The following is a 12,280-nucleotide window of genomic DNA, read 5'->3' as shown; positions in this document are numbered from 1 at the left end:
CCGCGTATTTATTCGCACAAATTTAATGACGCACCACACTTCCCTATATAAATACTCTCTCCTCCCTCCACCGTAAATAAGTACCCACCCGCAATTTCCCACCTATTTTCCGCGAAGAATTTCACGCCTTCAATCAGATTCAATTTCAGTTACTCTCTGATTCATCGCGGAAATTAACTACTCTTATCTCAATCAATGATGAAGAAATCCGGCGCCATCGCCGCCTCCGTCGCCGCTTCCGCCACCGCGATCTCGTCGGCGTCGTCTGCCAAATTTCACTTTCCTCGCGAGGTAATTTCCAATCTCGATCCCGGTTTTGAACCTAATTTTCGCGATTTCGCACTAATTTCTCCTTTTCCTCGGTTGATCTGCATCTCGAATTTATTTTTTCAATTTTATTGTGTTTGTTCACCTGAATCGGTGCTAAATTCGATTCCTCAAGTGTGTTTGGTTGACGATTTATGGAGAAAAGCAGCGGTTTGATCAATTAGTGAAAAATATGCATTGAAAAAGGTTGAATGCTTCTGTGGTTAGGAGATCACGAGTGTTCTTCGGTTGTTTCTGAGCCCACGCATTTTCTCTCAGTTTCACCTTCTGATTTTATTTTAATTTTTATGATTGAAATTAGGATGATCGGGCGAAGAAAAACAAGGAGAAGTCTGCATCACAGGGATCGTCTTCTTCGGAGAAATTCGCGCCGAGGTTTGATGGATTGAGATTCATAGAGACGCTGGTGACAGCTCATAGATAAGATCGTCTGCGCGTTTCTAAATTTTTCCTCTTCTTTTTCCCTATTTTTGGTCCCAGTAATTATTTAAAAGGTTTGGATGTTGAGTATTATAAGGGACCGGATGATTTGTAGGCTAATTAGGCGTTTTTAGGTTGATTTATATTGTTGTATCAATGCTGTGTATTGACGTCGACGGATATGTATTTTTAGTTTGATAGCAAGAGTCTTTTTCTAAAACCGTTGTTAGTTGGTTTTTCTTTTCTTCTAATTTGTCGACTCTGTTTTGGTAATTTTCGTGTTTCTGTTTGGAGCGGTTGGAGTAAGTGATAAAGTTGGGCTCTTTTTCAGATTCGATAAAAGACTCGACAGAACTAGCTTCTGTGTTGGATGAAGGAATGAATCAAACGATTGGACAATAAAATCAAGATGAGATCAGGCTACCTCTACTTATAAAATACAGTGTAGTAGGAGTACTATATTTATGATGGGAATTAATTGGGAGAAGAAATTGAGCAATATACAGTCAAGCGTTTTTTTTCACTAAAAAAAATGTTTATTGTGTTAAATGGAGGAAGAGAAAAATAAGAGAGAATAAAAGTGAAAAGTGAATAATTATTACTCCCTTCGTCCCATAAGAATATGTACATTTTCATTTTTAGTCCGTCCCACAACAATATACAATTTCTAATTTTGAAAAGTCTTTTATCTTTCTCTCTCTCTTACTTTATCAATTTTCCATTAAAACTCGTGTCAAACTCAAAGTGCATAAACGGATGAAGTACAGTATAGAAAAATGACTCAAATATAAAAGAATTTCCTAAAATGAAAAAAACAACTCAAACAATGGTGGAACGAGGGAGTACTCTATAACGAATCCATATTTAACATTCTCTTTGAGTAAATTTAACAACCAAGTTTCTATATGTATCCAAGTTATCCTAGTATGCTTTTAGCCTTTAGTGATGTGTGGTACAACCATAAAACTGTAACTGTTAGTTTGCTCCAGAATCGGGCAGCCAGTCTACGGTTCAGAACCGAACCACAGTCAATGGGTCAAATTATAATTGGAACCGTGGACTATTAGTTTGATTATGAATGTAATAGGAAAATTGGTCCATAAAATCACAAACTTTGCCTAAAATTTAGTATTTCCCACGAACTTTGAAATTAGTATATAATATTACAAACTTTGCACTTTGTTTGGTATTTCCCACGGCATGTCAATTACTCCCTCTGTCTCCAAAGAATATGCACTTTGGGGTCGACACGGGTTTTAATGTAAAATTGGTGAAGTAAGAGAGATGCAGAGAGAAAAATTAAATAAAGTATTGTTAGTGGAGAATGGGTCACACCTCATTAGAGAGAAAAGACTTTTCAAAATTAGAAAGTGCATATTAATGTGGGACGGACTAAAAAGGAAAGAGTGCATATTCTTGAGGGTCGGAGGGGGTACTATATTTGACTAACTTACGAGGTTTTTTTTATTATACTTGACACAATTAAATCAATGTGGTTTTCAACGTGACTTTTTTATCATACATGTTATTAATTTAAAAAGTGATTTAAAATATCATAAAACGTATCACAGTTGCCTACGTAAAATAAGATTTTGATTAATATATCTTATTTGAGTGTGTTTGAGATATACCAAACAAAGTGCAAAGTTTGTGATATTATATACCAATTTCAAAATTCATGGGAAATACTAACTTTAGGCAAAGTTTATAGTTTTAGAGACCAATATGCCAATATAATATATCAAACTTTGAACCGCCGATTTTTTTCGAAAACTATCTGATTTTTGACCAAATATTAAAGAATAAAAAAAAGCCACCAAATATTAGGGAAAAATAGTGCCCAAAATCGCCAGTTCCGGTAACCAAAACTGATAGACTATACTACGAAGCTTTTATAGCATTAATATTGGTGGCTATTTAGATAGTGGAATAAAATTTGTTTGCATTTAATCTAGAGTTAAAAGTCAATTTTGATCTTAAATATATGACCAAAATACGAATTTACTCTCAAATATTTACTTTTTGAAAAACAAGTTCATACAAATAAAATCTTCGTCGGAGTGGTCATTTTTTTACGGTTCCGTCAAAACACTAACGGTCATGCCACTGTGCAATTAGCGTTGACCGTTAGTTTTTTTACTAAACCGTTGAAAAAAGGACTACTTTGTCGACATTTTCATTTGTTATAAACATATTTTTAAAAAAAGTGAATGTTTTGGACTAAATTTGTATTTTGATCTTATGTTTAGTACCAAAATTGACCTTTACTCTTTAATCTAACATCAGTTTTCATTTTTGTAAGATTAATAGGACGTTTTGACTGAGCTTATAAGCTTCTGAGAAGTGTTTGACAAAATAAACTTATGAATAGCTTATAATTTGTGAAAATAATTCAACAGCTTATAAGCCAAAAAAAACAGGTTCTTCTACTATCTAGTTTCATGATTTTATAAGCAATAATCAATTTACCAAAACAATCTTCATGTGATTTGTCATTCTGTTTCATCTGTAGTGTAACAAAATTTCAATTCCGTCATATTCTTTGATAATTTTATATGCAACAATAAATTTACAAAAATAATCTTACTACTACGATTTATTTTTTTAGTATATATATTCTTCTAATTTTTATTATACAGTAATTGCTTTTCTCTCTTTAACTTGATTTTTTTCTCTCTAATTCATGATTCTCGCCCTCTACCTTTATAAATTTAATTATACGAATATTGTTGAAACATTATATCCTATGAACTTTTGACATATTATATTAAATTAAATTATACCGTACATTATTTAAAATAAGCTTAGCTAAACACACAGATTGCAACCCACCCAATTTTTTTGATTTCAACTTTCCCAAATTTTCTATTGAATAAAACTAGATTCTTCTTTTCAGAAGTTCCGTGAGTTTTCAGATACTTTGTATTTTTCACTATTTTCCTTAGCATGGTGATTGCACATGCAGATAACTGGTCATGTTACTTTGTACATTATTAATATTTTATTTAAGATTTGTTTTGAAGATAGTATCATGTGTGGCCATATATATGGCGACAGCATCATAATAATTGTTGCTTCGTCAACATATTTATAACTTTTAGGTAATGCTGAATCTCTTCAAGTTGTGGATGTGGTTTCCAAACAATCGATTGGCCTAATTGGGAATGCTATTTGATGCCTATATATCTCATTGGTGTTTAATATTCAATAACTCAATCATTTTGACGACCATCAATTCTCTTTTCCATCAAATTCTAGAAAGTATGATATGTTGGAAGAGATTCAATATATAAAATACATTCTTTTAATAAGTATATAAATAGAATGGGTTGGGCCAACCTCGCACTACCCGGCCCAAGTTATATATGAGTCGGCCCAAACCCACCTCTCTTAGTTTAAAATAAAGCGAGCTTGGGCTAAACTCATCGCTTGAAGCGGGCTGCTATATTTCAGCCATTTTTTAAACTCAACCCGGTCCATGTCCAGAATCGGCCCAAATAGGATATACGGCTATTAATCATGTATATTAAATTTTTAATTATATCTATCCTAATTATTTATATTTTTAAAATTCTTCATATTACAATTTTTTAAAAATAATTGTACCACTCTAAGCAACACAATTTGCTTTTTTGGATGTCTCATTCTAAATGACACATTTATAAATATAGAAACATCACTATCTCTAATTTTCGATCTCTCTTGCTTCATTTTGTCCACTTTACTCACAAAATAACACTACAAATCCCGTGCCGAATTGAAATGCATAATTTCTTCTTGGATAAATTTTCCAGATGATAGATCTGCATAGGTTTTCCTAAATCCATCAGTTAATAGATCTGAGTAGAATTTAAAAAAACAAAAAAGAAAATTGTATGAAACTTTAATTTTTCTCTTTAGTCCAAGTATCAAAATCAAACATAGGATTGCAAAGACATTATTAAAAAAATGTGTACACAATCCATCCCAAATTTAACACAAAGACCTATTTCCAAATAATCAACTCATAAATAGGCCAAACAAACTACCAATTCACACTCGCATCAAATATAGGAAAACATGATCAATGCTAATGCAGCAATGGCCATGACTAGAGAGGAGGAGGAGGCAGCGCAAGAGGCTCCATTTTTGGCAACAACAACGCCTTCGCAGTTGAGCCCTTCCTTGCCCTCCTTGCAGAGGGAGGCGAAGAGCCCCGGTGGGTACTTGCCGTAGAGGTTGACGTAGCTGAAGAAGACGTCCGCACAGTCGCTCTTGAGATCGTTGAATTGATCCTTGACGGGGCAGAGCAGTTGCTTCAACGGCGGGCAGCATCTATCGGCCGAGTAATTTGGCCCCTTGCATTGGCTTGTGATCACCGTGTAGTTCATGTTCTCGAAATCCACTGGGCAAGCTGCAGTTATTTGTCGACAGACATCCCGGTAACTAATTAGGGGGGCACTTCATCCGTCCAAAAATAAATGTCCTCAGTATTCGTATACCAAGAATGTCGAGTAATTTACTATTTTAACCCTAATTACTATTGAGAATATGAAGAGTCATGATTCAAATTTTCGAATTGGTTCGAATGAGTCAACAGTTTTGAACCGTAATCCGAATACTCACCCCTGCTATTGAAAATTGAACATGGTAAATTTGGCAAATCTTAAAAGCAACTATTTGGAACAGGCCATGCATTATATATATAGAAACAATTAATAAATAAAAATGAGGAATAAAAACAAAATGTAATTTTTTTGGATTAATGAATAGAATGTTAAAGTTCTTACTTGTTTTCTGCTGCAGAAGCGAACGACCAATTGATCCGTGCGGTTCGAAGATCCCATCTTCTCTCAAACATCACCAAAATAAAATGGGTCAAATTCTTGAAAATTAAAACAATAAAATCAAATAAATAGCAAATTCTTGCCTTGAAAATACAGATTTCCTTATAAAAAAAGAAAACACCACCATTTTAAATCAGTAATCCAATAATGATATTCAAATAAGGAGATGTAATGAATGTAGAAAAAAAGAGAATTACTTGAAAGGTGGGAAGAAGATGCAATGCCAACAAGAAGGAAGAAAAGAATCAAATGCAGCAAGGATTTGTTGGAATCCATTGATGCCTTCTTCCTTCTGCAGATGGGATTTTCAACCGATTTTTTTTCTGTCGATTGCTATTTTCTATATTTGCTTTTCTAATCAAATATTTTGGTTTTTTTCTTGTTATTTGCTTTTTTTTTTTTCTAATTTTGGATTTCTTTGAGTTGGTGAGTTTGAAGGAGAAGAAATCGGGGACAAGAATGGTATATATGAGACATAAAAATATTTATTAACATTAGCTTGTTATATTAGTAGTGATTTACAGATAAAAAGGGGGAAAATCAGACTCATAGTTATTACTGTATAGACAAATTGAGTTGAATGAATAAGGTGGCAAGTAACGGTAATATGCAATTTTTGTCACAGTAACACTTTTTAAATCAAAATACTTTGCCTTAATAATATAAAAAAATTCAAAAGTCTTTCTACATTCGTTCTGATTTCTGAATAATTGGTTATATTCCATTGAAAAGATCTCTATTTTCGATTTTAAAAGCCTAGAATTTAATTTCAGTAACAACTTTATTTTTCAGTGTATACTTAGCTGTTTTGAAAGGTTCATTAAAGGTCTTAGCTGTCGCCAATTGTTTTGAAATTATTATGCAATGAGATGGACAAAAATTCAATCTCATAAATCAAACACGAACAAAATTCAATATGGAGCTATTTCGACTGAGCAAGTAGCAGAAATACAGTGCTATAAAATTACACAAAAAGAACTCTCTATTTTCTATCACTTTCTAGTCTCATTGAATTCCACATCAAACGAGACAGACAAAAAAATACAAGATTGAAACAAAATCGAGAAACAATCATCAGAAATAAGCAAAACTTCGTATGCCAATATGCAAAAACCATAAAATATGGCGCTGCTCGTTACCAGATATCCCAGTTGTGCCTTTCCTTGCGAGAGATCGACCTGCCCCAGCGCAATCTACGAGTAATGAGACCTTCGTACAACACCTCCAAAGCATCGTCTATTGCTTCTGCCTGTTTGTCCAATCCCATGGAACTGAACTCCGGAAGCTGGTTGAGCTCGTTGAGGAGGCCGATTGCTGCTGCAGCAGTACACGTACGATCCCAAGACGGCTGGGGTCTAAATCACACATAATAGGTCGATCAGACGATACAACTCAAATTACAAAACACTAGAAAGAAAAATGTCATACATATCCATTTTTTTTGTAATTGTACAGAGAGAAAATCAACAAGATTAAAAAAATAAAACTAGGCACTTTAACAAGTTGACGATTAATGTACAAACACGAAGCTCCTCAGTTGTGAACTAGCCCTATTTTTGCATACGATTCACAACCACAAGTGTTGTTAGGATACAGGGCATTGATGTAAACATTCAGGGCGAAGGGGCTAATTTACAGCCAAATTTTGTTTATATCTATCCCTAGTTAACATTTGTAAAAATTAAAACTTAAAATGAATGACTTACTCCATATTAAAACATAAAAATTGCAATCTGCAATTAATAAAATTAAAATCAGAATAAGATATACTAGTATAAAGGAACCTAGAGGATTTAAAGAGATATAAAGTCACCTAGGGAATATACGAGATGTAAAGTAATGTAGGTAATAAAAGAGATATAAAGTCACCTAGAAAGAACAAAAAGCAACATAGGGGAAAGAGTGCCTCTATTTCCAAAATAGAAAAGTGTTACTCACTTCGTCCCAACTCCCAACTAAGTTGAGTCGTATTCGTTTTTGGGATGTCCCAACTAAGTGCTTCAGAGTCGTGAATTGACTATATTTTACATGTAGAAAGACCCTTTTTACCCTAGACTGTGACCAAAATGCTTCAGACTCAGTGACTCGTGAATTGACTATATTTTGCCTTCAATCCACATTCCACAACCACTAGTCTTCTTAGTCGTGAACTGACCCTATTTTGCCTATAATTCACAACCACGAGTTCTTTAGTCCTAATATGAACTGCCTAGTTTGCTTGTTAGTCCACAAAGTATTTTAGTCATGAATTCAGGCTAATCACGTGCATTAAGGGTGAAACAGTAATTTACATTAAAAAATGACGCATTTTAATTATTTTTTTAATCTTTAGAATAGCAAACTAGATAGTTTTATAGTATATGAACTTAATGGAAGAATGTAGAAGGGATTTTACCGTAGTTTATGCATCAAGGATGCACCTGTGTTCAGAGATATGCAACGCAGTTCCTTTCCCCATTCTGATTCAGCTCTGGTCTGTATAAAATCAAGCTTGCATTAATAAAATGTTATCTTTCACGATGTATGAGCGTGGAAGGAAATCTTGGCCAGCACAAATGGTAGCTACGCAATGCCTAACGAGCTATTCTTCGAGTACATAGTTAGTTTCATATATTCACTTTTCATTCATGAGAAGCCGGATTCATAGATTCTTAGCGTAGCAAGGAGTGAATGCAAATAAAAGATTGTTAGTGAGAACAAATTTTTTTTTGGATATTATACAGATTTATATTTGTTTAGCTCCAAACCTGCAAACGCTTGACCATTGCAGCTGAATTGCTCCAAGTACCATCGATCAAAATAAAGTGCAACACATCTTCTTTATTTTCCTGTGTGACATTACAATACGAGCTTTTAGCATATAACTGAAAGGGGCTTCATGCATAAATAAGCTAAAAGACTGCATAGGTTGTATATTCAAATGGCTTTTGGTATATGATATTATAACAAACTTGAGCCTGAAGTAACGAGGCATGCAAATTACCGGTTCTGCTTGGCTTTCCGGACTTGTTGAGCAGCCAACAATATCCTTAACAGATTCAGTCACTGCATTTTTATTTGGATAAAGACACCAAACCCTGTTTGTACCTGTAAAACACCCTTGGTCGAATCAAAAGAAATTTGTTGATAATTTGGTAAATTTGGAAACTTAACATTTTGAGATAAAAAAATTCACATTTTCTTGGAGAAACTGTGGTTTGGAAAAAAGGAATAAAATAAGCATAAACTATGCTAACCAAGCCAAAAATGGAGTAAAATGAAAAACATTAATTTGGAAATAACATCTCAAGAGTTGGAAGAATACAAAACACCTGCACGATTCAATTCATTCCACATCATTTCTTCGTGCTCAGCTATGCCAAAGATACACAAGCTCGCAGCTTGAAGACCAAAGACTTGCCACAATAACTTCCCGGTATTGTTCTGTCTTAGGAAATCCTGATAAAAGACATGAAAATGCAATTCTCAACGATCTTATTTCAAGTTTTAGAAAGCATATCATAAAACTAAAATGAAAATCAATTAGTACAAGCATATGTGTTTCCTCCTATGAATTGAAAGAATAAATGAAAAATGAGCAACAAACAGACAAACTCAAACCTTCGGGTGCATGTACAACCAAATACGCAATTTATTCCACAGGGAGCATGTTTTCATTTTCGAACATACACAGTCTTCTTGAGGAAGCCAGCACTGCAATAAATTTAAACGACAACAAGTAGTTATTAAAATTGATTTTATAACCACATATGGAGAAGAGCTATTAAGTCCATCAGAGTAAGGAAGTCATTCACTAACCAATTATATTTGTAGAAACAAAATGGTGTATGACAAAAAAATGTTCAACTTTGTACCTTCTGACACAGATATCCCCTACTCCCAAGTAGCCGGCAAGCAATCTGTCGAGCTGAAAAGAATTGGAGCTTTTCTTCAGTAGTGTTTAGAGATGCATATTTTGCACGATGCTTCTTGTCTTCTGCAACCTTGAAACCTCCCTAGTAGCAAGCAGAGATGCCAGTGTTAAGGAGGAGACACAAAAAACCAGCCTCTGGATGATCGAGTTTCATTGATAACATTACTGTGGTTATACATATCTTAAAATATTGAGATCAAGATAGAAAAAGATGAAGAGTTTATACACAGATAAAAATGGTAAATGAATCTAAACACAGCTACTTTATCAGTTTATCTAACCAATTAACATTGCGTTTATCCAATTTTCCTTTGACAATGATTGAAAGCAACAGGTTTATGCGAGTGTTTATTGGTTAATTACTCAAACAAATGGCTGCTCTTACAAGTAAAACAAATTCTAAAAATGGCAAAGTCTGCATTCACAAGCTTAGCATTGATGATCACATTGATTTTTTCCCATACATTCGATTTAGACAAAACATCTTTCCATGCAAATACAAACTATTATACTGATGATTTGTTTGAAATACAAAAACTTTTCCCTAATGTTTTGCAAATGTGACATGAGTGGTTGCATACAATAAACTACTCCCGTCTTGTATGCAGAGGGTATGTTCACACTGGCGAATCAGCTTCAATTTCCTCAAAATATGGAGGAGGAAGCACAACTTAGGTGGTGAGACACTTCCCCTCCATCCCATAAGTCAGGGTGAAATTAGGATAAACTTACAAACAATGTAATGTCTGTATTCAAGGACGTGCAAAACCAAAAATTGGGGGCAAATTTTATGTTGTTGAAACCAATTAATCCATAGATAAACCAAAGAGAACAATACAACACTCAAAAATCACCATTCACCACAAACAGACAAACAAACAAAAAAGGTACTAAAAATCAGACATAAAATTAATTCAATCACACAAAAATCCAACTCCACCCCAAAAATTCCCAATCTTTCCAAAACCCCACAAAACCAAAATCACAACATCATCCAATTGATTCAATTGCCACACAACTCCACCGCATTACACACAAGCTGTCGAAAAAAAACACTGCGTTTTCTCACCGTGAGGGCGCCGCGATTGCCGCCAAAGGTCATGGGCTTGTCAATGTCCTTCTCCAGAAGCTTCATATCATGAATAATTTGATCCACCATCGCCGGCAGAGGCGACACGGTGCCCCACCCCTGCCATTCTTCGAGGCTAATGGTTGCGCTCTCATTGTCGGCTGCTGTGAGGGTGTCCGCTGACATCGAAAATGGGGGTTTTGATGTTAAGGGTTTGACCCCAGTGTAGAAATGAGGAATCTTGTTGCAGCTATAGAATGTAGTCTTTGGGCTGAACAAGATTCCACGAGCAGAAATTAGCATTGTGAATTAATTTTATTTTAATAGGGTTAATACTAGTATTAATTTTTTTGGGGAGTGAAGTGTGGAAGGAACAAAACACTATTTTATTTTAATTTATTTATTATTTGCTAATAAATAGAGGACTTGGCCCATCTAAATGGGCAGTTTTCTTATTGGCAGTTTATTTAATCGTGATATTTTGCGAGCCCAATGATATTTTTAAAGAGATTTTAGAATGATTTTTAACTAAAAGGATGTTCTTTAAAATCAATTTATATTTATCGGACAATATGGGAAACTTTATTGCAAGATACTAGAAATCGGAGTTTGCTGTCGGTTAAAAATCGTGTAAAACCAAGATTGGGATTACATGGGGATGTAAGCCCATATTAGGCCCATAAAAGATTGGAATTACATGGAGGCCCATATATGGGTCTTGTTGTTGGATCAGTAAGGCCCAGAACTCATTTGTAGTGACATTGAAATTTCTCCCGAAGTGTATAGTGCAGAGAAAAGTTTCGAATGAATAATTCACAATTATATTGAATGTTAATGTAGTGGTTTACGTTTAACTAATCCAAAAATAGAAAGTTTATGTATTTTTCAGGGACGGACTAATAAAGAAATACTAGTTCATACTTTTCATAGACGGTGAAGTATGAAAATAATGTCAACATGGGTTTTTATCGATTAGACTCAATAGTAAGACCGGTAACTGTTAGCAATGTATGAACAAAGTTTTGGCGAAAAAAAGGCAAAAGCAAAAACCAAAACAAAGATAAACACACTCTCACACTAAATTACCACTTAAGCCAATCAAATCCAACATAAAAAAAAATAGATATACGAAGATCCATCTTATGTAAAATTAGACAGAAGTACACCAAAAGCAGGCAAGCAAATAAAATAACATATAACTTTAGTAGAGCCGATAAGATTTCTGGTTTCTTCCTTCCCATCTTCGGACTTTAAGCAAATCCTCGCAAACTTGACACTAAGAGAAACGTATATCAGGACCCTATCCTTTAATCCATAACCATATAATGAGTTTTTTCTTGATTGTCCAATTAAGCTCCATTTTCTAGAAAGCGGTTCTATTTCTAAGCCACCAAACAGACCATGCAATCACATAAAACGTTGTTATAGTATGTGAATGAGCACAACAGCGAGGGTCCATGCAAGCATACCGTGAGGTTGTAGAATAGCTGATCAAGAAAGGAAGCGAGAAAGTAGTTATGCAAACTAGCCGTTTGAAGGGCAGTTTACATGGCTGTTGTAACAAGATTTGTGAAGTCTCATTCACTCATTCTTGATGTATAAATAGTAGATAGATTGTTAGTTGAGAGAGAGTTCTTTTCTTCACATTGTAAATGATCCATTTTAGTTTTCAAGCTTAGTTCAATATACTTCTTTTTCAGCTCAAACTTGGTGTTCTTCTTCATC

General features: G+C 34.4%; 3 protein-coding genes across 3 annotated transcripts; 1 reads left to right on the top strand and 2 right to left on the bottom strand.

Moving 5' to 3' along the window:
* Window positions 1-34: 34 nt before the first annotated feature.
* On the top strand, window positions 35-967 carry LOC121787919. Its single transcript, XM_042186764.1, has 2 exons — window positions 35-291; window positions 629-967. Exons 1-2 carry the CDS (start codon window positions 196-198, stop codon window positions 749-751), a joined length of 219 nt encoding a protein of 72 aa, XP_042042698.1. The 5' UTR covers window positions 35-195; the 3' UTR covers window positions 752-967.
* Window positions 968-4,676: 3,709 nt separating this feature from the next.
* Window positions 4,677-6,008, bottom strand: LOC121786527 (GPI-anchored protein LLG1-like). The gene is made up of 3 exons (XM_042185163.1): window positions 5,771-6,008; window positions 5,517-5,573; window positions 4,677-5,140 (listed from the first exon to the last, which is right to left on the bottom strand). The coding sequence occupies exons 1-3, from the start codon at window positions 5,847-5,849 to the stop codon at window positions 4,791-4,793; spliced, it is 486 nt and encodes a 161-aa protein (XP_042041097.1). The 5' UTR covers window positions 5,850-6,008; the 3' UTR covers window positions 4,677-4,790.
* Window positions 6,009-6,443: 435 nt separating this feature from the next.
* On the bottom strand, window positions 6,444-10,897 carry LOC121788054. Its single transcript, XM_042186912.1, has 8 exons — window positions 10,556-10,897; window positions 9,428-9,568; window positions 9,174-9,266; window positions 8,885-9,011; window positions 8,557-8,660; window positions 8,321-8,401; window positions 7,969-8,048; window positions 6,444-6,928 (listed from the first exon to the last, which is right to left on the bottom strand). Exons 1-8 carry the CDS (start codon window positions 10,856-10,858, stop codon window positions 6,709-6,711), a joined length of 1,149 nt encoding a protein of 382 aa, XP_042042846.1. The 5' UTR covers window positions 10,859-10,897; the 3' UTR covers window positions 6,444-6,708.
* Window positions 10,898-12,280: the final 1,383 nt, after the last annotated feature.

The sequence above is a fragment of the Salvia splendens genome, chromosome 22 (genome assembly GCF_004379255.2).
Source record: "Salvia splendens isolate huo1 chromosome 22, SspV2, whole genome shotgun sequence".
Classification (NCBI taxonomy): Eukaryota; Viridiplantae; Streptophyta; class Magnoliopsida; order Lamiales; family Lamiaceae; genus Salvia; species Salvia splendens.
The sequence above is the reverse complement of the archived record's forward strand: the minus strand, read 5'-3'. Positions and strand labels throughout refer to the sequence as shown.